Source organism: Lithobates pipiens, unplaced genomic scaffold (genome assembly GCF_037356315.1).
Source record: "Lithobates pipiens isolate NorthernLeopardFrog02 unplaced genomic scaffold, aLitPip1_a1.2 Scaffold_19, whole genome shotgun sequence".
NCBI classification, from domain to species: domain Eukaryota; kingdom Metazoa; phylum Chordata; class Amphibia; order Anura; family Ranidae; genus Lithobates; species Lithobates pipiens.
Genome location: NW_027507764.1, coordinates 226,329,949 through 226,357,571, shown reverse-complemented (window position 1 = coordinate 226,357,571; position 27,623 = coordinate 226,329,949). Strand labels below are relative to the sequence as shown.

Here is a 27,623-nt window from a genome sequence, read left to right as displayed (position 1 = left end):
AGATTCCATGTGGGGGTCGAGGACCTCATCGTCCTCCACCCAGTCTTCACCCCTGGCCTCCTTGTCGGTCTGCACAATTGCAAAAGTAGCAGCAGTTGGCACCCGTGTTTCATCATCATCCGAGACGTGCTGCATTGGTCTTCCCATGTACGCCTCTTCAAACATGATTGGTTGGTCATTGGTGCACTCAATCTCTTCCACTTCTGGTGCAGGGCTAGGTGGATGGCTCTGGAAAACCCTGCTAACTCATCAAAAAGCGGAAGAGACTGCTGCATGATTTGGGGCTCAGACTGCTTGACTGATTTGCAAGGGGGTAAGGTGAAAGACCGATGGACATTGGCTGCAGGTGCCAACTCAGTGCCTCCAGTCTCCTGCTGAAAGATCAATCAGCAACCCAATCTACTATTGCCTGTACTTGTCCTGGCCTCAACATTCGTAGAGCCACATTAGGCCGGACCAAATACAGCTGCAGGCTGTCGCCTACTCACACCTGAGGAAGGCGTTTCACTTGTGCGTGTAGCTGACACAGATCGACCACGTCCTCTCCCTGCAACAGGAGCTCCACGACCAGGGCTACGTCCCTTATTTGACGTTCATATGTCTCAAATTTAGGATCTTGCCCTAAATGGGTGTTTTTTGAATAGCAGAATAGAATCATATCTACAGTGTGTCTCACACATAGATATGCAGGAAACACTGCAAAATATTTGTTTTTGCCCTAAATGGGCGTATTTAGAATAGCCGAATAGAGCAACATTATCTAAAGGGTTTATTTCACAGTAACCTATGCAGTGCTGGTGCACTGAGCTTGCATAAAATGCCCACCAACACCAACCTAACAAATGGATAAAAGTTATATTTTCTCTGGCAGTGGGCTCAGGGCAGGGTAAAAAGATTGTGCACTGCACCCACACAAGAAAATCAAGGTAGATCGCTAATTAGATTTCTGAAGCATGACTCTTAATTCTCTCCCTCAAAGCAGCAACCTTTCCCTACACTATCTAAAGCAGTGACATGCTATGTGCCTCTAGCTTATATAGCGGCTGGGTCACATGCTGCACTGGCCAATCACAGCCATGGCATTAGTAGGCATGTTGATGGGCTGCCCTGCAGCTGTTTAAAAAGCGCCATCAAACATACAGTAAGTTGTTCGGGTCCGGAAAACCCAAAAATCCACAAAAGTTTGCTCAACCCTACTCACAAACTTTCACCAAGCCATGAGGTGTCACATGACTTGAATATGCAGATTGCCGAGATCTTGATATATAAAAAGTTCCACTAGCCTTCAGCATTAGAGCACTGGAGACCAGATGCAAGACTGCGACCCTTGGGCCTGGGATCCAACATGTTTTAAAGCTTTGTTTTAATCAAAACTGATTAGGCAAAACATTGCCAGAGGTGGCCATGTCACTGTAGTCAGCAAGGACTAACTGATATGAACCACATATCCCCTATAGAGATGGGAAGAAGCTACTTCACACTGAAGGAAAAATGTAGAAAGCGCAAAAAAAAAAGAGTATAGGAGACACTAATGCACTAATGATGTACCATGAAATTCCTCACGTTTATTGAAAAAAAAAAAAAAAATTAAGGAATTGGAGGGGGATTTAAAAAAACTGATGTTCAATGTTAACAATCCAGTAAGTTTTGCCTCAGCCATGACAGCATATTTAAGAGCTCCCAGAGATTGCGTCAAACCATAGGACATGCCAGTTCTGGATAAAAAATAAAAAAAAAACACCCCCATACACCACCACACAACCTTGTGGCTTATACCTCAAGGTCTGGGAAACACTGGCAGAACCCAGTGCCTAAAGGACACATTGCAGGCAGGTTCCAGACCCTAGGAAATGTACGATTAATGAATCCCTTAAATTCTAAATAGGTCTCATCTTCTGGTCATATAGGGTCTTGTTTTACTGTCTGTTGATCACATTGTCACTTTGCTTGTTTATTGCCTGCATATTTCCACAATATGCAAAAAAAAGGCAATCCGGACAAGTCACAAATCATAGCCATTGTCAAGGCAAACTGGCCATAGGGGAAAAAACCTGAAAAGATTCTCCCATCCACGTATTTAAAAAGGGCAAAAATTTATAAACCTATGACAGGACAATTTTAAGGTCCAGTTTGAGGCCCCAACTAGGAATGATGCTCTATTGGACCGGGTAATCTCAAACCATGCAGAGCGCATTACTGATGTTCAGATAAAGGAACACCTGGGTAGCAGTGACCATGATTTCATTTGATGTCAGCTGTAAGCAAAAATCATACGTGAAAGATAAAAACCACTAAATTTCAAGAGAGCAAATTTTCCAAGGATGAGGGGCTGCTCTCCAGGACTTGGTCTTTTTGAAGAATTCCCAATTCTGTGCCCATTGATGCCAATATTCTCTCCCAGTCTGTGAGCTCACTGCAAAGTAACATACATACATACACTAGTGTCATTTAAATGTTACAAAGAATATAACAGATTATGTAAAAATTCAAAAAACGAAAGACAGATTGCAAAAGATAGGACAAACCCCCAAAAAATTCTTCAAATATATTAATAGTAAAAAGGTCAAGTCTGAGCATTTAGGCCCTTTGCAAAATCTGGAGTGGGTGACTGGGGACAAAGAAGGATAATTTATTAAATACTTTCTTCAGCTCTGTGTATACAAAGGAGCACGGGGGGAGCTCATGTCCATAATGGGAGTGGTAGTGACAGTCCTAAATCCACAATGGCTCAAAAGTGATATGGTCCAGAAATATTTGGACAGAATAAAAAGGTGGATAAAGCACCTGGACCTGATGGCATCCACCCACGGATCCAAAAAGAATTGAGCTCTGTAATTTCAAAGCCATTGTATCTAATTTTTAGGGACTCAATGACAGGAATAGTACCACTGGATTGGTGCAGGGCCAATGTGGTGCCTGTATTTAAAAAGGGAACAGTCTTTACCAAGTAACTATAGACCTGTTAGTTAGGCGCAGGGGGATCAGGAAGAAATTTTCTCCCGGCTTTAGCAAACTGGATCATGCTCTGCTGGGGGTTTTCACCTTCCCCTGGATCAACTGTGGGTATAGAATTGGGTATATGGGATTGTATGATGCCATTTTTTTGTGGTTGAACTGGATGGACTTGTGTCCATTTTCAACCACTAACTACGCAACTATATTTGAGGTGGATGAGGGGAACCCTTCCTGCTACACTGTTGTATTCTGAGAGCAAAAACTCCCCCCACCATCTGAATACACTGATCAGCATTGCAGCTTATTGGCCATTAAAGCATGCAGACTCCTAAAACTAAAATTTTATTGCATGCCATGTTTTGGCATTTCCTGGTGTTGTGGGGGCAATACATAAACTGTGCCACTATTAGGCCAATTGCACACGGATGTAATTTACCACGTTGACAAAAATTCTGGAGTAAGATGTAAATGTGAGTATGCGTAAAAGAATTGTTCATTGTCAGTGTTCCAGTATATGTGTAAAAAGGACTGCACTCAAAAAAAGATCTGTCTGTTTTTATGTCTCTGTACTCATTGTGATATTACTAATCTTTATGCAGCTGTGTGTTCAATAGACAAAAATGCATCTGTTTTCTGATGAGTAAAAAAAATATATGTTTTACCCCATGTGGAAAAGGCCTTACTCCGTTCACAAATGCAATTTGACAGGTCAAATCGCATGTCAAAAGCAGAACCTACTGCCAGCAATAAGAGCACCCTAATCGGTGAGACACCGACTTTGCAGCACCACACAGATTTCCAAACATAGTTCCTGCACTACTTTTGCAACTTTGGGGACAATTTTAATAGACATCTGTGCATAAACCCACACATTTGTCTTTCAAGTCGCCCCCGGAGTCAAACTGAAACACTGCTTTGAAATTGTGTGAGTTCATCTGAAATCTAATTTCAAAGCTGTGCTCCGTGTGAATGAGGGCTAAAACTGCATTTAAAATAAAAATGTGGTGCTTACTCAGTGCCAACAACAACAATATAAAATGCAACAGTCAAGAAAATCTTCATTAAAAAAAATAAAAACACACTGCAAAGAATTTTCTTCCTTTAATACTGCGCATTATATATTAGACTTAATATAGTTAGTATTGTTTGTTTATTAGCTCAGAGAAAGTGCCACTTTTACATTTTAGTGTGGGAACACCTTATATATGTTGCCAGCTACTCATTACTCTCCCCTTTCTATTGTTGGTTAGTGCATTAGTACCCTTATTTTACATTAAAACTTTGAATCGTTTTCTACATTGTTATACAACATTCAGTCAAAAATGTTGCTGCATCTGTCAATTGTTGATCTGCATTCAAAATTATTTTCACCAATAAATGAATCATGACATTTAAAGTATGTGGGGGGTGTGTAGTGGTAGGATGTTCAATAATCAATACGATAACTGCGCTAGGTACGCCATTGCTCACACATGCCTGCTTCTGTCATCACAACTGTTAAAGTGACAAATATATAATACCAATTTCAGTGACAAATATATAATACCAATTTCAGTGACAAATATATAATACCAATTTCAGTGACAAATATATAATACCAATTTCAGTGACAGTTTTCTTTAGGCTACAGTAATATATTCCTTCACAAGTTTTGGGAGAGTCGGCCGTCAAATCAAGCTCAGTTGCTTTTAAAGACCAGTAGATGGTGCAATGCATCTTTCCAAACATTAGAAAATTTCACTGTTAAAAATATTGAAATGTCTTTGGTGCATCTTGGCATTATACCATTATAAGTCTAGCCGAATTGCCAGTCAGTGCCTGTGCCCCATTCCAAGTGTGGGGAAACAAAGCTTCTTACAGAAAATACAAAGATAAGCTAAATATGTAGACTATACCAGTACATACAAGTATAAAAGTCTGAAAGCACTGAGTTACTACCCAATTCTTCAGGACATATTGGCAGACTGTAGACCCTAGACATGACTATTCATGCTGTAAAAGTTTCAATATTTTATATCCATTTAAAAAAACAAAAACAAAAAAACACTGATCTAAAACTTTTAGAGGTAGACGAGTAGATCAGTTTCATTTCAGGAAGAGTTAAACTAGAAGATACAGTCCTAAAACAAGCACATGCTTTGGGATGTGAAGGTTAAAATTTCTTTAAAGTAGAAAGGCTTTCACATTGACATACATGCACACACTTTATACACACAAAGACCAAATTTCCACCTGGAGGTAGCCAGAGAATGGGCTATGCAACCATTCCTTACAGGGATAACTAATCTGCACCATAACATACAGGTAGTCTGCTTCTAAAAAGCCACAAGGTGACATTTATAGCCAGATGTCCCCTGACCTGCTGTATGGAAAGTAAAATCCCGTTTTGCACTACACTTATAACATTTTACCTTTAGCACATACCTGGATTTAAGGACACATGTTTCGCTGTGTAACCAGTTTCCATCAAGCCTCTCTGTGAACAAGTTGTGGTCTGTTCCACATTAGCCTGAAAAAAATTAAAAATAAATAAATTTAATTAAATGAACCCCACAGACATTTAAGAATTTTTATTTTATTTTTTTTGACAAACACGCGCTGAATTGTGATCATGATTTTTAAAAATGATCCAGCTCTAAAAATTAGACATTTTATTGCATCATAAGTACTGTTTAGACTTCATACACCTTTTCCTTCTGTAGCCAAAGACCCGAAATTAAATCCCCACTCACTTTTTTCACTGAAAGTAAAAATATAGAAAGCATCGTATTCACCAAAAATCTTGGCACTTTGTGAATAGACTCACATGATTAGCAAAGGATCTGTGGCTATATTGAGTATTGTAAACCTAACGTGGAACTTTAGTCAGAAGCTTAAGCCTTGCTATATCATCACTTCAGGCTAGGCCCTTTTGCAGGTATAGTAAAAACTTAATTTTAAGTGCCTATACTGTTTAAAATCCAGTAATAAACGATCTCGCTCTGCACATGTTTCGTTGCTCTCCATTTTTGGGTACAGAGTTTGTAGCGGATGATCTTCTAACTGCCTTAAAGTGGAACTTCCCCCCCCTTAACTTATGTTCTTTAGCACGCAATATACATTCCGCATTAATTATGCCACCAAAATTAGTGTGTGTTGTAAATTGCCTCCAGCATTGCTCCTGTTTTTTGCTGGCGGCTGCCATTTTGCTGACGCCCAGAGCCCCTGAACAGCAGTAAATCATAAAGCACAACTAAAACACCAATTTAACAGAGAAAAAAAAAAACACCCACACACACACCATTCCTGGAATGGCAGGAATAATTCTAGTTTCATAACCTATCACATGTGCAGCATGACAGGTGGTTCAAACAGAAGCAGCTTCCTTGGGTTTAATTCTGCTTTAAGACCCCTTTCACACCGAGGCGTTTTCCCAGGCGCTACAGTGCTAAAAATAACACCTGGAAAAAAAAAAAAAACACACAAACACACCATCAGCTGCAAACGCAGTGTGAAAGCCAGAGTGCTTCCACACTGGGGCGCTGCGCTGGCAGGGCAACAAAGTCCTGCCAGCAGCTTCTTTGCAGCAGTGTAGGAGCAGAGACTACACCGCTCCTCCCCATTGAAAACAAAGGGGCAGCACTGTGATAATGTCGGCTAGCTCAAAAAACAAAGACATTTACTAGCATTTAGGCCCCTTTCACACTGAGGTGTTTTTCATGCGCTAAAGATAGCGCCTGTATAGCCCGTGGAAAAAGCAGGTCCTTTCACTCCAGTGTGAAAGCCGAAGGGCTTTCAACCGGAGCAGTGCACTGGCAGGACGGTAGAAAAAATAAAGTCCTGCTAGCCGCATCTTTGGAGGAGTGAAGGAGCGGTGCATTCACCGCCCCTACCCATTGAAATCAATGGGGCAGCGCGGCTATACCACCGGCAAAGCGTGAGCCGTTTTAAACCCTTTTTCAGCCGCTAGCAGGGGGTAAAACAGCCCCACTAGCAGACGAATACTGCTGCTAAAATTACGGTAAAGCGCAGCTAAAAATAGCTCCAAGAAATGCTTTAAGAAACTCCAAACAAAAGCTCAAAAAATAAAAAATAAATTTGCTAAACAGCCTAAAGTAGTGTGCATGGACAGTGTTATTCTATCTTCTACAAGCGTTAAAGAAAAACCAATCACAAAAAAATAAATAAAATAAAATAACGCTCATGGAGCCTTCGGCCCCTTTCACACTACCGATTCGTTCAGGTCCGCCTGTCCGTTTTTTTCAGGCGGACCTGAATGGATGCTCCATAGAGCTCTATGGAGCGGATGTCAGCAGTGACATGTCCGCTGACATCAGACCTGAAAAAAAGTGACGGAGGAAAAAGCTATTTTTCCATCCGGATCGGATGACGGACCGCAGTCCGCACCCATAGGGGAGAGCGGCGCTGTGACAGGTTCGTCCCTGCGCAGTGTGCAGAGACAGACCTGTCATCTTCCTGCTCAGAGATCGCTCCGGCGAACCCCGCTGAGCAAGCAGATATCCACGGGGCGGATCAGCACTGATCCGCACCGTGTGAAAGGACCCCAAGGCTGTCGGCAGAGTGGCCTCTGAAAATTCATCACTGCAAAAAAAAAAAAAAAAACACACCACAACTGAGCACGTGCAGAACAGGATGAGCATTACATGTTTTTAAACACTTACAGACCGCCTCACGCCGATGTAAGTCAGCAGAATGGCACAGCTGGGCACAAGCACGTACCTGTACATTGCTCTTTTAAGTGCCCAGCCGTGGGTTGGGAGCTCCGTGACCATGGGACTAGCGGACCCGATCGCCGCTCGTGTCCTGAGATCAGGTCACAGAGCTGAAGAACGAGGAGAGGTCTGTAAACAAACCTCTGCCTGTGCTTCCTAGTGTGGCTGTCACCGATTGTCTGTTCCCTGACAATCAGTGATGTCACATGCCAGGCCATGCCCCCCTTTCATAATCGATTAGTTGGCAGATTGTTTTGATTAATCGGTTAACCTTAAAAAAAAAAAAAAAAAAGTCAAATTGACGTTCATTTCCAACCACAGTGACTTCTTAGTCAAAGCAATTTTCAGACAGTATGTTTTTCGTTTAGATATTACATTCATTTTAAAAACAAGTGAAAATTTCAAACAAAATTTTCATTCAGCGAATGTACAAAGTTTTGTCTGAATATTCTCATCGGAAAATTGATCCCAGTGACCAGCATAAGGCTCGGTACTCCCCTATGCAGTTGGCTTTTTATCCGTTTCTGCAGTGCTTTTTGCGCACGTCATTTTACTGCAATTTGCATTTTTGCATTTTTTTGGGGGAAGATTAAAAAAACACAAGTTGCTGCAAAAATGCATTACATGCTTTTCTGCAGCTTCTCCGTTGAAGTATATTGAACCAATAAAGCACCATTTTGTGTTAAAAGTCCCTGACCCTTTCAGATGTGAACGTGTCCCATAGGAAATCATGTAAATGAAATGTAGCGCATTTCTGCAAAAAGCACCAAAAAACACAGATGTTAACCAGGTCTAACACGTTTAGTAACATAATGGGGTTTAAAAAAAATGAAAATTAGCCCAAAAAGATAATCACTACTGTAAGGGGTTAATTTTACCATAGAACAGTGAAAGTAATATTTACAGTAGTGATTTGCTCTTTGTACTATAAAGGGCTCATTTTAGTTATTAACCCATTATGTTACAACCCGATTAATCGATTATGAAAATAGTAATCGATTTCATAATCGATTAGTTGTTTCAGCCCTAAACTCTTTCACTGCCAGTATCCTTTACACAGGAATTAGTGCATTTAAATAGTAAACTGATTGCTGTATAAATGGCAATGGTCCCAAAAATGTCTGATATGTCCGCCATAATGTCGCAGTCAAAAAAAAAAAAAAAAAAAAAAGAATTGCTGATCGCCGCCATTACTAGTTAAAAAAATAAAATGGCTATAAAACTAGCCCCTATCTTGTAAACCCTATAACTTTTGCGCAAACCAATCGCGACTTATTTTTTACAAAAAAATACGCATCAGCCTAAACTGGGAAAAATAAAAAATGTTTATATACATTTTGGGGGATATTCTAGCAAAAATTAAAAAAAATGCTTTTTTTCTAAATTGTCGCTCTATTTTTGTTTATAGCGCAAAATATAAAAACCGCAGAGGTGATCAAATACCACCAAAAGAAAGCTCTATTTGTGAGAAAAGGGATGCCAATTTTGTTTCGAAACCACGTCGCACGACCGCAAAAAGGGGCTTGGTCCTTTGGCTGCAAATTGGTCCAGGGCTTAAGTGGTTAAACTATATGGGCCTTAATACTTTACATAGTTATACCTGCAAAAGGGGCCCACCTGATTTAGAAGAACTTCTATTTCTAGTAGAACTTCTATTTCAGACTAAAATTCCACTTTAAAGTGGTGTTCAAAAAAAAAAAAAAAAAAAATATTCCCAAAATGTGTTAACTCCCCTCTAAATGCCTGTTGCCAGAGGGTCCCTTGTAGTCAGCCTCCTTCAGTGCCTGTGCTCTGGACGTCACTTTCCCTCGGCGCAGGAAGGACTCAGCTTTGCCCCCTCCCTCCTATCAGTCATCTGTGGCATGTAACAGGTCCTAGATGACTGCGCGGCCAATCACAGCGCAGCTAGTGAATGCGCAGCCGGGTGCCCACAGTTGCAATGCCAGCGCCGCCGAGCAAAGCTTTGTTCCCGCATCGCTGGACCCTGGGACAGGTAAGTGTTCATCAGCAGCTGCAGTATTAGTAGTTTATGTAGTATCTATTTTTTTTTTCAAGGGGAACTCCTCTTTAAGACCCCTCTCACACTGGCGCCCATAGCGATGGCGGTAAAACTCAGCTATTTTACCATCGGATTTGCACCACATTTCGGCTTCTAGTGGGACGCTTTTAACCCCCACTAGTGGCCAAGAAAGGGTTAAAACTGCCTGCAATGGTGGTGGTTTGCCGGCAGTATAGCCACGCTGCCCTATTGATTTCAATAGGGAGCAGCGGTGGAGGAACGATAAAAGCTCCTTCACTGCTGGCAGGACTTCCTGACATTCTGCCAGCACACTGCTCCAGTGGGAAAGCCCTCAGGCTCTCAAACTGGCACAGCTGTTTGAGGGCAGATTGCAGGCATAATTTTTAACGCTATAGCGCCTGCATAACGCCCACAGTGTGAAAGGGGTCTTAGGCTCCATGCACACTAGCATTTGTTTTTTTTTTTACGCTCCTAGAAGTTAAAAAAAAAAAAAAAAAAAAAGTGTTATCCTATGTGTCCATGCAAACTACTTTAGCATCTAGGAGCAGAAGGGGAGAAAATGGCCTAAAGATCAAAAATTCTATGTTTGAGTTTTTTTTGGAGCACTTTTCTGGCAGAAAAAAAAAAAAAGTGATTGTTTAGTTCCACCTTATGATTTACTTCTGCTCAGGGGCTCTGGGATTCCACAAAAACAGCCTCCAGCAAGAGAAACCCAAGACAATGCTGGAAGCAATTTATGGCACACTCATTTTGTTAGCATATTAATGTGGCATGCATGTTCCTTGCTAAAGAACATAATCACGTTATGGGTAAGATTCTACTTTTACTTACCAACCCCCTTTTTAACCAGAAGAATTTAAGCGCTCACACACCTTAAACAATTAGTCATGCAACATTGTACCCAGATAAAGTTGGTCTACACACACACACACACACACACACACACAGCGTGCATCGGGGAAAATCTGTGTTGGCCGGGTACCCTGAACACAGCCAATCACAGATCGCTGTCAACGGCCAATCACAGCGGCCGTTTAGAGCGCGATTGCCGCCTCCAATGGGTGATGATCTCAAATGTAAACAAATGAGATCACCCATTGCCGAATCTGTCTCCACACACAGATAGCGTGTGAGGAGAGAGATACCGTGAGTCCAAAAAAAAAAAAAAAAAAGTGTTGTGCCCATCTGCTGCCTCATCAGTGCCCATCTGCGCCGACCCAGCAGTGCAATAAATCAGCGCCCATCTGTGCCGACCCAAACAGCGCCCATCTGTACAATCAGTGCACATCTGTGCCACCTCTGTGCTGCTTCAACAGTACACATCTGTGCCACCTCATCAGTGCACATCTGTGCCACCTCATCAGTGCAGGCTTAACCAGCAACCATGGCTAAACAAGTCTTTTCCGCCGAGGAGGCGTACCAAATTCTTTCCACGGCCGACGAGAGCAACGGGGAGCTCTCCTCTTCAGATTCCTTTTCAGATTCGGATTCTGAAGCAGACATAAAATTATGAGCCAGTCCTCAGCAGTGAAACACTGACTGAATCCGAGGAGGAAGATATCCGGCCCATCAAACGAAGGCGTTCTAGTGAGCCAGTGCCGTCCACCAGCACCGCAGTGCCCCGGCAAGAAAGGCCAAGTACCAGTGGGGTGTCATCTCAGCCCCAAAGGGTTAGGAGCCATGCCGGCCTTCCCTATGCCCTTCAGAACCCCTTGTGGCTTCCTCCTAATTCAGGAGAGGCCAATGTTCCCCCTTTCACTGTCCAGCCAGGAGTCCAGATGGACACGGAGAATTTTACCCCAATAGATTTTTAATTTAATTTTTACGGAGGATATGTTGTCGTCAATTGTGGCCCAGTGCAACCTGTATGCACAATTTATTTTGAAAAATCCGACATCTTATTATGCCCGTCCCTACGAATGGAGAGACCCAACAGTGGAGGAGTTCAAGGTTTTTTTTAGGCCTTACATTTAACATGGGACTCAAAAAAAAAAAAATCAATTGCGTATCTAGTGGTCAACCCACCCCCTCCACCACACAACGCTCTTCTCCGTGGTAATGCCCAGAACCAGGTATCAGATGATCCTGAGGTTCTTACATTTCAGCGATAATTCCCAGTGCCTTCCACAAAATGATCCAAATTACAAATTTTTCAGAAACATTCCCCAAATTGTTTACCCCGGACCAAAACATGTGTGGATGAGTCCCTTATTAAATTTAGCGGCAGGCTTAAAATGAAGCAATTTATGCCCAGCAAAAGGGCCCGCTATGGGGTGAAGGTCTACAAATTATGCAACCGAGCCACAGGGTACACATATTCATTCATAGTGTACGAAGGGAACGACACCCAGCTGCAGCCCCCTAATTGTCCAGACTACTTGGGATCCAGCGGAAAAGTTGTTTGGGACCTCATATACCCCCTATTGGATTAAGGCTACCACCTGTATGTAGATAACTTCTACACATCTCTGCCCCTGTTCCACAACCTTCACCGGAAGAGGCCAGCATGTGGCACCGTAAAAAGGAATCGGAAGGGCTTTCCTCAAAGTCTTGTGTATAAGAAGCTGCAAAAAGGAGAAACCGCAAGTCTGAGAAACAAGGAGGTTCTGGCAGTGAATTGGAGGGACAGAAGGGATGTGTATATGTTGTCTTCTATCCACAATGATACCTTCGTGGAAATCCCCAGAAGGAATGGCCCTGTAAAGAAACCAAAATGCATTTATGAATACAATTTGTTCATGGGGGGAGTCGACTTCAACGACCAAATGATGGAACCATATCTTGTCACAAGACAGACATACCATTGGTACAAAAAAGTAGCAATTTTTTTTTTCAATTGGCCATTTACAATTCCTATGTCATTTACCGCAACTCCACCCAAAACCCCAAACGTTTCTTTGGCTACCAGGAGGAAGTTTTCACTGCCCTTATTTTCCCAAACGGCCCACCAGAAAATATCCGATCAGATGTTAGTCGACTCTCCGAGCGCCACTTTCCCGATAAAATCCCTCCCAAACCAACAGGCCAAAGACGTCAAAAAAAGATGTAAGGTGTGTACCAGAGCAGGAGTCAGAAGAGACATCTTATTGTGCACAATGTCCTTCCCAACCAGGCCTCTGCATAGGCGACTGTTTTCAGCGTTACCATACTTCACTAAAAATTTATTGAAGTATGGTAAACATAATCCTCAGTTCCTGCCTTCATACACCTTCACACCCCTTATTCCACTGCCTGCTCTGTAACTGACCCTGGCTTATTTGACCACTCTTATGCCTGCCGATTCTGTACATACCGCTGCCTGATCTGGAACTGACCCTGGACTGTTTGACCACGATATTTGCCTGCCTCTTGGACTGATCTTGTATTCTGCAACTGGACTAGTGGGATTCAACACTGGGTCTCACATATGTGAGGGGCTCCAGTATAGTTTTTCTGGAAGAAGAAAACAATTTTCTTTGTTTTGGGGAGACATTAAGAAAATACGTTTGAGAGAGAGGGAATCTAGGCGGGCCAGGATACCACGTCCCAATATTAATGAATACAACAAAGAAAGAGAAAGGGCCAAATAGGGGCTGGGGGATCACCAACCCCTGGGACTTTAAAGGTATCGAATCAAAAAATGTTTGCAAAAAGAAATATATAAAATATTACAATTTTATGCATACTACACATAATTATAATTTAAACATTCATAAAACAATGATTTGACATTTGCAAGAAAAGGCACATTAAGATTAAATTCCATTTTTCACCAGACAAGAAGGATGAAAAAAAGGCAAGCTACAATCATTCTCAACATGTTTCGCCCGGGACGGGCTTCTTCAGGAAAAACTGATTGAGCAGCCACGAGGATAATATTTAAGTAGTTTAATTTCCACAATAGATCAGAGATCCATATAGTATGCAAGAAACGGAATAGTAAGGCTATAATTAGCTGCTTCAATGTGTACGTCTGGTCACTTCAATTGCAATTGAAGTGACCAGACGTACACATTGAAGCAGCTAATTATAGCCTTACTATTCCGTTTCTTGCATACTATATGGATCTCTGATCTATTGTGGAAATTAAACTACTTAAATATAATCCTTATTGATTCAACCCCACTATTAAGACTCCCAACAGGCGGAAAGTCTCTCTTGTTCTGCGATTTTATCGCTAGAATGACCATACTCTCCTTTGACAATATTTCAAACTAAATATCGCTTGATTTCTCTCTGATGTGTGGAGCATTGGCAATATCGCTTCTCGTGGCTGCTCAATCAGTTTTTCCTGAAGAAGCCCGTCCCGGGCGAAACATGTTGAGAATGATTGTAGCTTGCCTTTTTTTCATCCTTGTCTGGTGAAAAATGGAGTTTAATCTTAACCACTTCAGCTCCGGACCAATAAACACCTTAAGGACCAGAGGTCTTTTTGCAATTTCGCACTGCGCTGCTTTAACTGGTAATTGCGCGGTCATGCAATATTGCACCCAAACGAAATTTGCGTCCTTTTCTTCCCACAAATAGAGCTTTCTTTTGATGGTATTTGATTGCCTCTGCGATTTTTTTTTTTTGCGATATAAATGGAAAAAGAGCGAAAATTTTGAAAAAAAAAGATATTTTCTTCTTTTTGTTATAAGAAAAATCGAATAAACTAAATTTTAGTCATACATTGAGGGCAAAATTTATTCAGCCACATGTCTTTAGTAAAAAAAATGTCAATAAGCGTATATTTTTTGGTTTGCGCAAAAGTTATAGCGTCTACAAACTAGAGTACATTTTCTGGAATTTACACAGCTTTTAATTTATGACTGCCGATCTCATTTCTTGAGGTGCTAAAATGGCAGGGCAGTACAAATCCCCCCCAAATGACCCCATTTTGGAAAGTAGACACCCCAAGGAAATTGCTGATGGGTATGTTGAGCCCATTGAATATTTATTTTTTTGTCCTAAGGGATTGAATAATGACAAAAAAAAAAAAAAAAAAAATTTTTTTTTACAAAAAGTTGTCACTAAATGATATATTGCTCACACATGCCATGGTTATATGTGGAATTGCACCCCAAAATATATTCCGCTACTTCTCCCGAGTATGGCGATACCACGTGTGTGGGACTTTTTGGGAGTCTAGTCGCGCACGGCACCCCGAAAACCAATCACCACCTTCAGGATTTCTAAGGGTGCAAATTTTTGATTTAACTCCTCACTACCTATCACAGTTTCGAAGGCCATAAAATGCCAAAATAGCACAAAACCCTCCCAAATGACCCAATTTTGGAAAGTAGACACCCCAAGCTATTTACTGAGAGGCATGTTGAGTCCATGGAATATTTTATATTTTGCCAAAAGTTGCGGGAATATTACAAACTTTTTTTTTTTTTGCACAAAGTTGTCACTAAATGATATATTGCTCACACATGCTATGGGCAGAAGTCAAATTACACCCCAAAATAAATTCTGCTGCTTCTCCCGAGTACGGGGATACCACATGTGGGGGACTTTTTGGGAGCCTAGCCACGTACGGGACCCCGAAAACCAAGCACTGCCTTCCGGATTTGAATATAAAATGCTATAAAAAACAAACTAACCAGAGTCACCCGTAACACTTATACGGTGATCAGTGGTGAAAGGGTTAACTAGGGGCAATCAGGGGGTTCAAATTTTTATTAGGTAGTATATGGGGGTCCCTGGCGCTATATAAAAACCTGACGGGGAACCTAAATAACTAACTGGCTAACTAGCGTCACCAGTGACACTTATACTGTGATCGCTGGTGAAAGGGGGTGAAAGGGTTAACTAGCAGCAATCAGGGGGTTAAAACCATTATTGGGTAGTATATCGGGGTACCTAGCACTATAAAAACCTGGCGGTGAACCTAAAAAAATAACTAGCTACCTAGCGACACTGATGCAGCGTTCAGAAAAATTATCGCTTAGTGACACTGGCAAAAGGGGGTGAAAGGGTTAACTAGCGGCAATCAGGGGGTTAAAACCATTATTGGGTAGTATATCGGGGTACCTAGCGCTATAAAAACCTGGCGGTGAACCTAAAAAAATAACTAGCTACCTAGCGACTGTAGCGACACTAATGCAGCGATCAGAAAAACGATCGCTTAGTGACACTGGCAAAAGGGGGTGAAAGGGTTAACTAGCGGCAATCAGGGGGTTAAAAACATTATTGGGTAGTATATCGGGGTACCTAGCGATATAAAAACCTGGCGGTGAACCTAAAAAAAAATAACTAGCTACCTAGCGACCCTAGCGACACATGCAGCGATCAGAAAAATGATCGCTTAGTGACACTGGCAAAAGGGGGTGAAAGGGTTAACTCTAGGGGCAATCAGGGGGTTAAATCTTTATTGGGGGGTGATAGGGGGCTACCCTGGACCTAACACTAACTGTCCTGACAGTTTTTACTGTCACAACTGACACTGAATGCATTGATCAGTAAAGAAATGATCAATGCAATCAGTGACACTGTGACTGGGGGGGGGAGGGGGGGGCGATCGGGGGGGGGGATCGGGGGGGGTTTGTGTGCCTGTGTGTACCTACATGTCAGTGTAGTGTTGGTGCACACTTTTACTCTTCTCCTCGTAGTCCGGTCAAAAAGACCGCCCCAAGGAGAATGACATCACTTCCTCCTTCCTGTGTAAACAATACACAGGGGAGGAAGCTTCTCATTGGCCAGGAGCGATCCAGAGGGGGTGGCCGAAAACCAACGGCCATCCCCTCATCACGGAGCGCTCCTGGACCGAATCGGACCGCCGTAACCAGCGGGAGGGGGTCCGATCGGACCCCCCACCCGCTGGAAGGCACTCACGTAGATGTACGTGATTGTGCCTGCCTGTGCCATTGTGCTGACGTACAATGGCAATACGGCGGTCCTCAAGTGGTTAATGTGCCTTTTCTTGCAAATTAATGTCAAATCATTGTTTTATGAATGTTTAAATTATAATTATGTGTAGTATGAATAAAATTGTAATATTTTATATATTTCTTTTTGCAAACATTTTTTGATTCGATACCTTTAAAGTCCCAGGGGTTGGTGATCCCCCAGCCCCTATTTGGCCCTCTCTTTCTTTGTTGTAATTTTCTTTGTTTTCTTATTCCTAGATTAGGGTCTGGAGACTCGGAGGCTTCAAAGAGATTTGGGAGGGAGAAGCCTCTACCCCTATCCCCATTCTGTCCTGAACGAGGCTCTACTTCTGTCTGCTGCCTGTAGGACTTACTGCCGTCATGCCGCACTGACCACACCACAAGCACCTGCCTACTACCAGGACCAATATTTTTGGCACTGCGGACATCTCTGCACTGACCCTGGACTGTAATATGGACAGTATCCCTGCCTGCTGCCTGAAAAACTGTTCGCTGTTGCTGACCAAGTCCCTGCCTGCTGCCTGGACCAGTGATATCCTCCTGTGGACAACTGCGCTTCTAAAACCACAGGTAATCTTTTCTTTACCCTTTGCTCTGCATAATGTATTTGGGGGTGTAATTCTTGGTATGTGCAGGCTATGTGTCCCTGGAACGCCGACAGTGTTCCTTGCATGTTGCGCCTCTGTATGTGGCCAGGCTGTGTAAACGTCTCACACATGTGGTATTGCCATACTCAGGAGTAGTAGAATGTATTTTGGGGTGTTATATTTGCTATGTAAATGCTATGCGTTGGAAATATCTTATAAACGGACAACTTTGTGTAAAAAATAAAAAAAAAATAAAAAAATGCGTTTTCATTTTTCCACATTTTCCAAAAACTTCTGGAAAAAAAATGAACCATTGAAAAGACTCATTATGCCTCAGATTATACGTTGGGGTGTTAGCTTTCCAAAATGGGGTCATTTTCTGGACGTTTCCATTGCCCTGGTGTTCCAGGGCCTTCAAAACTGTAATAGGCGATTGAGAAATGAAATGTGTAATTTATGCTCTTACTTCAAAATTAGGCCTCTGTATGTGGTCAGGCTGTGTAAAAGTCTCACACATGTGGTATCGTTATACTCAGGAGGAGTAGGAGAATGTATTTTGGGGTGAGCACATTCCGTGTGGGAGAAATAAGCTATTACAATGAAATTTTGTGAAAAAAAAAATCTTAATTTTGCAAAGAATTGTGGGAAAAAATTACAACTTAAAATAACTCACCATGCCTCTTACTAAATACATTGGAATGTCTATTTTCCAAACAGGGGTCATTTGGGGGGCATTTGTACTTTCCTGGCTTGTTAGGGTCTCAAGAATGGAGATAGGCCTTAGTACATCAGATGTGATTTTTTTGCAAATCTTTATGATTTGCACCATAGCTTGTAGACTATAAATTTCACACAGATCATATAATATGCAATAATTTGGGTTATTTTTACCAAAGATGTGTAGTATAAATTGTGGCCAAAATTTATGAAGAAAAATTGCTAATTTGCTCAATTTTGTCACAGAAACGAAGAAAAATTTATTTTTCAATATTTTCGGTCTTTTTTCATTTATAGCGCAGAATAAAAAAACCGAGAGGTGATCAAATACCACCAAAAGAAAGCTCTATTGGTATGAAGAAAAGGACAAAAAAATCATTTGGTTACAGTGTTGCATGACTGAGTAATTGTCATTCAAAATGTGAGCACTGAAAGCTGAAAATTGGTCTGGGTCTGAGGGGGGTTTAAGTGCCCAGTAAGCAAGTGGTTACATTTTGTGTTTAAGTAGGATGGAATACCGGACCTTGTGAGAGGTCTGGCTGTGATGGTAGGGTCCATGGGTCCCCTACTGCCATCTTTACAATCTCTGCATACCAAGATTTCCTGTGCCCTGGTGGGGGGCCACAAGCATAGACTTCCCTTCCTGCTTGAGCCTGCAAAGTCATTGACGCAGGCAGAAATGCATAAATCAGTGAGAACCGATTCCACGGGAACAGCAAGGCATCTGTTCCGCATGCTAGCAGATCCTTTGCGACAAAGTTGTCGATCGTTGTTGAACCTGGATGCAAACAGATGTCTGGGATCCCTCATTTTTTAAACAAAGATATCAGGTGAAGGAACCATTCTCCTGAGAAAAAATAAATAAAAAAAAACTGCTGGTGACTCAGGTAGTCTGCCTATTGCCAGTCTTCATTCTAGAAATAGAAAATTGGCAGGCAAAGTTCATTGATTTCCGCCCAAGATAAGGTTCGCCCTACTCTGGGACAACTTCGTGCCTCCTTTGATTAATATAGGCCATTGCTGTGGCATTGTCGAATTGAATCCTGGCAGGACAATACCATAAGCTGAACGTTCAGGCCCTCAGGACCAAGAGCTCTGCCTGAATTTCTAAAATGTTAATGGGTAAGGCCATTTCCGATCTGGGCCACTTCTCTTGGACAATTGCCTCTTCCAGGACTGTTCCCCAACCTAAACAAAACGGTTGGCATATGTTACCACTTCCCAGGTAACAAGTATTTTTCCCTTAGATTTTTGGATATTAACCATAAACTGAGGCTCTGGCACACCAAGCCTACAGCACCTGGTATTTACCAGGCCTGACCCTCAGGGCGCCATCAGGGTAATGTGGCCATAGGCTTTGGAGTGAGACACATGGGGACTGTAGAGCATGAACCCTTTGTTCCAAGTCGATAGGATACGGTTTTGCAGCAGACTCGAATGAAACTGAGCACAAGGAACAGCCTCGAATGAAGCCACCATCTTTTCCAACAACCTCATGTAAAGCTGAAGAAATTCATCTTGCTTCAACCACCTAAATCAGTTCCTTTATGGCGCTGATCTTTGCCTGGGGTAAGACTACCCTTTCCTGGGTGTATCTATAATCAGACCCAAGTATTTTAGCCTTCATGGTTTTAAAGAAGATTTCTCCTAGGTTGAGAATCTGACCTAGATATTACAGGTAGTTGAATGTGGTGACCATACTTTGGTCTAAGCGGGCTACCAATGGGTCTATCAAGAACAGACCGACTAGGTAAACCATAATAGTTAGTTATACCTTGGGCCCTTAAGCTGGCTAGAAGAGGGGCCAGAACCTTTGTAAGCACTCAAGGTGCAGTAGCTGGACCGGAAAGCAGAGCTACACAATGAAAAAAAGATTTTTCCAGCTTGAAAAGTAGATATTACTAGTGAGCGAGGAAATGGGCATATGTGAGGTATGCACCTCTGATGTCGATTGACGCCAGAAGTTCTCCTTGTAGGAAGAAGATAATTAATTTTGATTGAGTCCATATGAAAAAAAATGAAGTTTAAATCAAAACTCCAACCTCTGTCCTTACATGGGGACCCCCATGATCACTTTTTCTCTGGATCCTTAGAAATGTTTTATCTGAGAAAAAGGCATGTCGCTGTTCACGCTGGAGTATGCCCAAAAGTCTCCTTTGTCATCCTCGATAGTGTCCACTTTGGAGTACAAGGGGGTGATCATAATCGGACTCTACTCCAGCATGAACAGCGCTGGATTTTTAGGTTAAACGCCACCTCCCCTCCTGGCCTTAATGGCACTATATAGAGCTGCAACTAATGATTAATTTGTCTGTCGACGAATCTATCGATTATTTTTTCGATTAGTCAACGACTATCTGATTTTTTTTTTTTTTTAATGAATCTAGTGGTTTTTTTTTGATTAGCTAATTAATCCTTTGGATAACCTTGAGAGTATAGCATTGGCGGGCAGAGTATCGGAGGGCAGAGTATCGGCCTGGCAGAGCATTGGGCTGGGTATGGAGGGATGGCTGCTTCCATCCGACCTCTCCCCTGCACAGATCAGTACAGAGAGGGGAGAGAGAAACCGGCGTCATGTCATGATGCCAGTTTACAAGTGATCGCTCCATCGGAGCAATCACATTGTAAACGCCTGGGTGTAGAAAGATGGCCGCCGCTTCGGAGCTAGGCCGAAGCCGCGGCCTCTCCTAAGGCCGAGACCGCTCCACGGATTGCGGCATCCGTTGCACCCCTAGGGACGGCGGCACGGAGGGGGGAGAAGAGAGGGGGGGCGGCGGCACGGAGGGGGGAGAAGAGGGGGGACGGCGGCACGGAGGGCAGCGGTAAATACTAAGCACTGCCCCCACTGACGCATCGACGACCTGCACGCACGTCAACGTATTTTCTTAGTCGACGTAGTCGATTACGTCGACGCGTCGTGGCAGCTCTAGCACTATATCATTTAGGCAATTTCTGGAGGGTTTCTCATCTGGGGGGGATGTGAATGGGAGCCCTCCGATCATTAGAGCCTGTTTGTTTTTGTGGTTTTCCATTACAACCATATCTGTTTTATGCTACATCTTCTGTTGCATTGCCTGGTCCCTTTTCCCTCATTACAATTACCCCCCCCCCACCCTTTTTTTTGCTGTCCTTCCCTCTCTGGCCGATCCCTTGGTGCTTTGTGGCACGGTGGGGTCATCCGCATCGCTCTCAACAATTTCTCCACTCGGTGCATAGGAGGCCGCTGTTGTGGCATGTTTATGCACAATTCGGCGGCCTCAGTTTACATCTGGTCACATGACCTGGACTTCCCGGTCACGGGGCCAGGGTGTGTGCGCCACGGGGCGGCTTAGCTGCTTCACTTCCCTCCTTGTGATGTCTGGTTTGTGATGCCGTTCTCCGCGACGATGGAGGGCGGGCCATTCTCGCGCCACCGCCCTGAGGGACCACCTACTGCTTTCTGTTTCCTAGAAACATTTGATCATGTGATGCCGCCCGTCACTGGATATGCGACGCCGCTTTGGGCTACCATGACAGCAGGCTGGTTGTTCCCACGCCGCCATCATGGGGACCACCCACTGCTTTTTCTCACTTCTATTTGACAGGAACATGCCATGTGACTATGCAATGCCACCTCCCACACCAATTACCAGCTCTATTTAGTTCAGGCATAGTTTCAAGGGCTCAGGACGTGAACCTTTGGATAGAGGTCGACCGATATATCGGCCGATATTTGCCGTTTTTTAATTAATCGGCATCGGCCGATTGTGCTGGTAAAAAGCCCATTGCATGCGCTTCGGCAGTGGTGCCCATTCATATCAATGGGCAGGAGTGGTGGAGGAGCGGTATACACCACTCCAAACGTGCTGCTTGCAGGACTTTTTTTTAAGATCCTGCCAGCGCATCGCCACAGTGTGAAAGCACTCGGTCTTTCACACAGACTGCAGGGGAGCCATTTTGCAGGCACTTTACAGGCGCTATTTTTAGCCCAAAAGCACCTCAAAAACACCCCAGTGGGAAAGGTGTGATAGATCAAGGGGGATTAAAAAAAAAAAAAAAAAAAAAAAAAAGGAAAAAAAAATAAATAAAATCGGCCTAACATATCGGCCCAAAAAAAAATCGGCATCATATATCGGCTATCGGCCGCCATGATTTCTAAATATCAGCATCGGCCAGAGAAAAACCCACATCGGTCGACCTCTACCTTTGGATCTAGCCCTCACATACGTATGTCGCCAAGTCAGGTATATATACTTACAGGCATGTTCTGATGGCTTTTTTGCAATTGTTCTACAATACTTTGTCTCTGATATGTTGGTCAGTTATTTTGCTCGCCTCACATAGAATATTGACAGACAACGTTGTTGCCTTTGTCCTCTTCTAGGGTTTTGGCGATTTGCAACCAGGTGATTTGTGCATATTCCGTGTTGCAAAGTCTCCAGTATAGAAATTTGTTTTTTTTCCCCCCCCTTGGTGGTGGCATGAGAACAGGTAGTTTTTTAGGTTTCTATCTTGTTATAATTTCATATTTCTGATATGTTTATCAAACTGCCTGGCTTCCAACATGTCTACGCAGTGGGTTCAGCACTTGCTGGTCTTACCCTGGATGCGATTTTCAATCATAATTATAATATTCACTCTGTAGGGCAATAGCTGTGTTGCCTTCCCTTCTGCATATAAATTATATAATATTAATAAAAAACACTTTTTTCTCTCTAGTGACCTCGCATCCTTTTGGGCTATACTCATCGACATCCCTTGTGGAGTCGTTTTGTGCGCTGTGTGAAGTTGCGTTAATTTGAACCCATTGGCTCACCTTGCCTTCTGGAGACCAGATAGAGGGTCTTTGCCTGTTGCGTCCCCCACCCCCCCCCATCCTTGCATCATTTACACTTTCTATGTCCGGCAAACATAACCTGGACACTATATTGGTTCGCGTTTCTTTTTTTCCTCTTTATGGATAATAGCCTATACTGACTGTTAGATGATTGATATGTTGATATATAAATTTCAATTTGATTTTGTTTCAATCTCAGATTTCCAGTTTCCGATTACTGTCTTGTGTGAATTATACATACCCCTGATGGAGAATTTAAGATCTCGAAACGCGTTGGGTTTTTCCCTTCGTCCACTGTAATGTGCTGTAATAGTTTGGTCTTAGCTTATTCCTGCTTTACTGTATTTCTCCTATGTTAATTGTCTGTTTTTCTCTTTTGTAAATATATGAAATTTGTATTGTAATACTGTATGTGCTGCTATAATTTTAATCAATTAAAAATTATACACGTTTTATTATATTTTGTATACCTTTTTGGCCCCTCGCCCATTTTAAAGTCCTTTTCCTAGAGGAGACAACCTGGTTTTCAAATTATCTGAGAAAACCGAGGAGACGGGAACTCCAGTTTGTACCCTGGAGCTATAGTCCCCCATTAGTCTCAAAACATTTTCCTGCCAGATCCTTGAGAACTGCAGTAGAATTTGCCTATTGATTGAACCGGCTGGTGGAAGCCGCTGTGACTGCCTGGAGGCTGATGTCTCTGGCACAAGAGAAGGAGCTGTAAAACGAAAAACACATTTACTCATTTTCTTAAATGGCAAAAGGGATGCTTTCCACTAGAATCTTTAGATGCATTATCCAAAACATCCCCAAAAAGCCATTTCACTGCAAAAAAGGAAGACTAGCCAGGAGCTTCTTACAAGATGAAATGCCCGAAAGACAGAATCGCATAGAAACTATTGCAAACAAAGCTGCCTCCTGGGCCTGCTGAGCAGGATAACCTTGAACACCTCTTTAAACTGGTCTCTCAATTAAGAAATTACTGTCAGCACAGGCTGAGACACTCAATCTGCCAGAGGGAAAAAAACAAAACAAAAAAAAGTATTCCAATAGGAATTCCACCTTTTATCCATTGGATCCCTAAGCATTTGATCATTGTCTGCCGGATAAGAAACTTATTCACAGAGGATATAGCTGCATTAATTAATTCACCCTACTTGGGTTCCTCCACCATAGGATAAAGTGAAAACTTTAGGATATTTTAAAAAACAAAAACAAAAAAAGAAAAAAAAAAAAAGCACTTATCTGGGTGAGCCTCTGATACAAAAAAAGCTTTTCCAACAATGAATGGACAGGAAAAGGCATGCACAGCCTGAGGCTTTAGTGACTCAAAACACTCAGTTAAGGGTACATAAGATTGAGGTGCAATTTCTTGCTGAATGATCACTCCACATTTAAGCTTGGAAAAGCTGATTCTCCCACATTTGACACCTCAGAAGAATCAACCTCAGCACAGTCCCCTGAGGGGATTTGTCTTCTCCTGCCCCTAGTTCCTTAGTTTGAGGAACCTGGGTAATGGAGAACCAGATGCATTTTAACCCACACTGGGATGCGATTAAAGTCATATTTTTTTATCATAAAACAGGGGCTGCAGTGTTAAAAACAGTGGCAAACATTTTATGTCCCTTGTGACAGGTCTTGGATACCTCTACTGAGCATCTCCACCAGACCTGTGTCTCCTGTCCTCCAAACGCACCCGCAGCCTGCATATTAGTCATAACCAGCCCTTATCCCCTCAAACATGACACAAGCCACATGGGTGTTGAGGGTTAAACAGAGCATAAAACTGTTTATCAAGTATCAAACACACAGTTTAGACACAGTTAGGGACAGTTGGGGACACTGCAGCCTTGTCATAGAGGGGGTAGGGGACAAGGAAGACCCAATGGAAACTTCAAACTTGTACATTCAAACAACTACAGTGGAAACACAAAGGGATTATGACAAGCAGGCAGCCCTTTACACATCCCCTGCTGGGATGAGTCTTCAGACCTTTTGTCTACATGCCATGACCCAACGCAATTAACACAGCAACAAGGAGGGGGGGGGGAAGGGATGTAGCATTAAATTATCTCAATGCCATTTTGTCACAAAGTCTCATAGCCCCATATTTTGGGAATACCGCCATCTTGTATATATGTCTTTATCAGCTAAAAGTACATGGTTTGTGGAAATATATATATTTAGCCCACCGGGTCAATAGGTTTAGGTAGCCAGGAACGACTCAAGCCCAGCCAGATACCGCATTCACCCAGTTGCGATGAACTGGCGACTCGACACAAATGTCCAGAGGTGGCATCTTCTCCAGGTGGTAGGAGACAGCAAATAGCCCTTCAAATCTCATGTTCTCTGCTGGGCCATAGTCTGTGGGTAGGAGGCGATCCCGCAGCCCCTTTCAAAACAGTGACAGTTGGTTCTGTCACAGCCCTGATTCTTACTCTGGCCAGCCACCCTCTCTCAGGGCAGGATGCCATTTGTAGAGACTAGTAGGCTTTCCAGAGCTTGAGACCCTTTTAGCTCTTTTGGAGGAATTTCAACCCCCCTCCTGACCATAGCGTGATGCACAAAGCAGTAGGTACTACCAGAAGAAATCACATCCACTGCTTGAGCAATAGCCTAGCTACTGCCATTAATGCTCAGCCTGATGCAAATAGTAAGTGTGTCAAATATGAAATACCTGTTATCACCAAAACCTCTCATGCTCTTTACTCTTATGAGTAACAATTTACAGCCAGCATAAATTGAGTTTTAAAAACCTCCCACGTTGGAAGATGCCAATGCTGCGCTAAGCCCCTCCACCACTGTCGCATCATACCCCCCATACCTGTGTTCATGTGCAAGCACGGGCCTCCGATCCAACAGGATCAGCTGCGTGAGGGAGGGATGGCATGGAGGAGACCTGGAAGCCGCTGCCGTGTAGGGGCGGTGGGGAAAAAAAAAAACGCATTTCCAATCAGTTTTAGTTCTCCCTTATACTCAGCCTCTTGAAGAGGGGGAAGAGTTCAGCTAAGGTAGGGGGGGGGGGGTGTCTGGAAGAAACCCCCCCCCAAACTTACTGAAGGTCTGCCTGCTAGTCGGAGGGGGAAGAAAAAAAGAAAAAAAAAAAAAAAAAAAAAAAAAAAAAAAAGTCTTCTGCTTCTGTGACACAGCGTGATCTCAGAGCAAAGCACGAGAAGGTATGTGCTCCATACAGCCCCCAGTGGTGACACTTATGAAATGTCTCCTTTAAAGTAAATGTCATGCTTAAGAAATTTTTAAAAAATTCCTTAGAAAAACTCCTTACCTTTTCCGCCGCAGGGTTTTCTATGGTAAAACCAACAGACCCAATCTTCACCCTTCACGATGGGTTCTGTTAAACCTTCGGGACCCTCTGGGAACCCACAATCCTGGACTTTTAAAAAGCACCCCGCTAGTAAAACTTTATGGCCTTAATACCAAAAGTACTGGATACCAGGGTCCAGCTCTTTAAAAAGAGAAGCGTTTTAGGCAGAACCATGTTTCTTCATATACACGGCCCGGGTACCATTCAATTTGGCCTAAAAGACACTGAATGGATCCAGCTGCATAGCTAACTCCATCAAGGTTTGCTCCAGAGGAGCTCAGCATAGCTTCACTCGTGACCAACACCTTAGACACTAGCGAAAAAGAAAAAAATGATACTCCCAGTAGTGGGAGGGGTTATATAGGGAGGAAACTTCCCGTTTAGGGTGTGCCAGTGTCCAGCACCTGAAGGTGGACTATAACCCACATAGTAATTACTATGACTGTCCCGTGATGTAGCATTAAAGAAAATTGACTAGTGTAGGCTCCTTGTACCCAGGTGTGTTGAGCCAGGGAGCCTCAAAGTAAAAAAACGACCTTTGTGAGAAGCCAGACAGTAGGTCCCTGCATGCCCACTCCTTCAGAACTCACTCCAGAAAGACAACAGCAAGCAAGTCTCACACTGACCTCCAGTCTAAATATCCCTTCCTATTGTGACCCCATTTGCATCTTCCTCCATCCCAAAAAAAAATAAAAAAATTAGTAGAGGCTTTCACATTAGTGTACCTAGAACTTAAAACCTATATAAAGAAAAGGTGCAGAGCCAATTCACAACTAATATGGTGAATAAATATCAGTCCATATACTGTATCTGAAATCAAATCAATGCATTTGCAATTAGTGAAAAAAAAAAAAACCCAAAGTCCTGTGAAATGAAAAGGAGATTAGAAATATCCAAAGCCTCCCCACATGGAGACAATCCTTCCAACAGAGCCTTCAGTGGTCAGCCACCCCCCTCCCCATAGAATCCACTCGAAAACCACTTAAACTCATGAAAAGCTGGCGCTGTCCGGACCCAAGTCGGCAGCAGCTTTACAAGTTTCTTCTGAAAGGGATATTGGGTTAAGGTGACCAGATTTTTTAAAATGAAATCCGGGGACTTTATTGGCAAATGGTAAACTGTTTTATAAGCATATTTTCCTCAAACGATATATGCAGTGTTTATGGAATAATTGTATGATATATACCCAATTTCTCATATTTCATCCACGGGATTAAAAAAGGTTAGGGCAGTACATATGGCAGATCGGGGCAGCATGTAGTGACAGTATATGGCAGATCGGGGCAGCATGTAGTGACAGTATATGGCAGATCGGGGCAGCATGTAGTGACAGTATATGGCAGATCGGGGCAGCATGTAGTGACAGTATATGGCAGATCGGGCAGTGTAGGGTGAAATAGTGACATCTTAGGGCAGTATGAAGTGACAGTGTGATCAGTCACTTACAGCATGGCAGGTGATGAAGATTCCTGGGCTGCTGGATCAGCCTGAGGGGAGTAGTCTGTAGGAGTGGAGGCGGCAGCCACACTGACTCCGCTCACCAACTCTGGCTGCCTCGGGAGATGGTGAACATCCCTGAGGGACAGCCTAAGTGCATTACACAACAGGGTAGTATTACAGACAGCCCCCCCCCCCCCCAC

The 27,623-nt window shown here is 43.0% G+C and overlaps 1 protein-coding gene across 2 annotated transcripts in view; it reads right to left on the bottom strand.

Annotated features, from left to right (window-relative positions):
* GRB10 (growth factor receptor bound protein 10) overlaps nucleotides 1-27,623 on the bottom strand; it is a 313,951-nt gene that overhangs the window by 212,075 nt on the left and 74,253 nt on the right. For both annotated transcript variants that reach the window (XM_077491758.1, XM_077491759.1), the window contains one exon: nucleotides 5,380-5,464. In XM_077491758.1, the coding sequence (XP_077347884.1) occupies nucleotides 5,380-5,464 (85 nt within the window). The remainder of the gene's footprint in view (nucleotides 1-5,379; nucleotides 5,465-27,623) is intronic.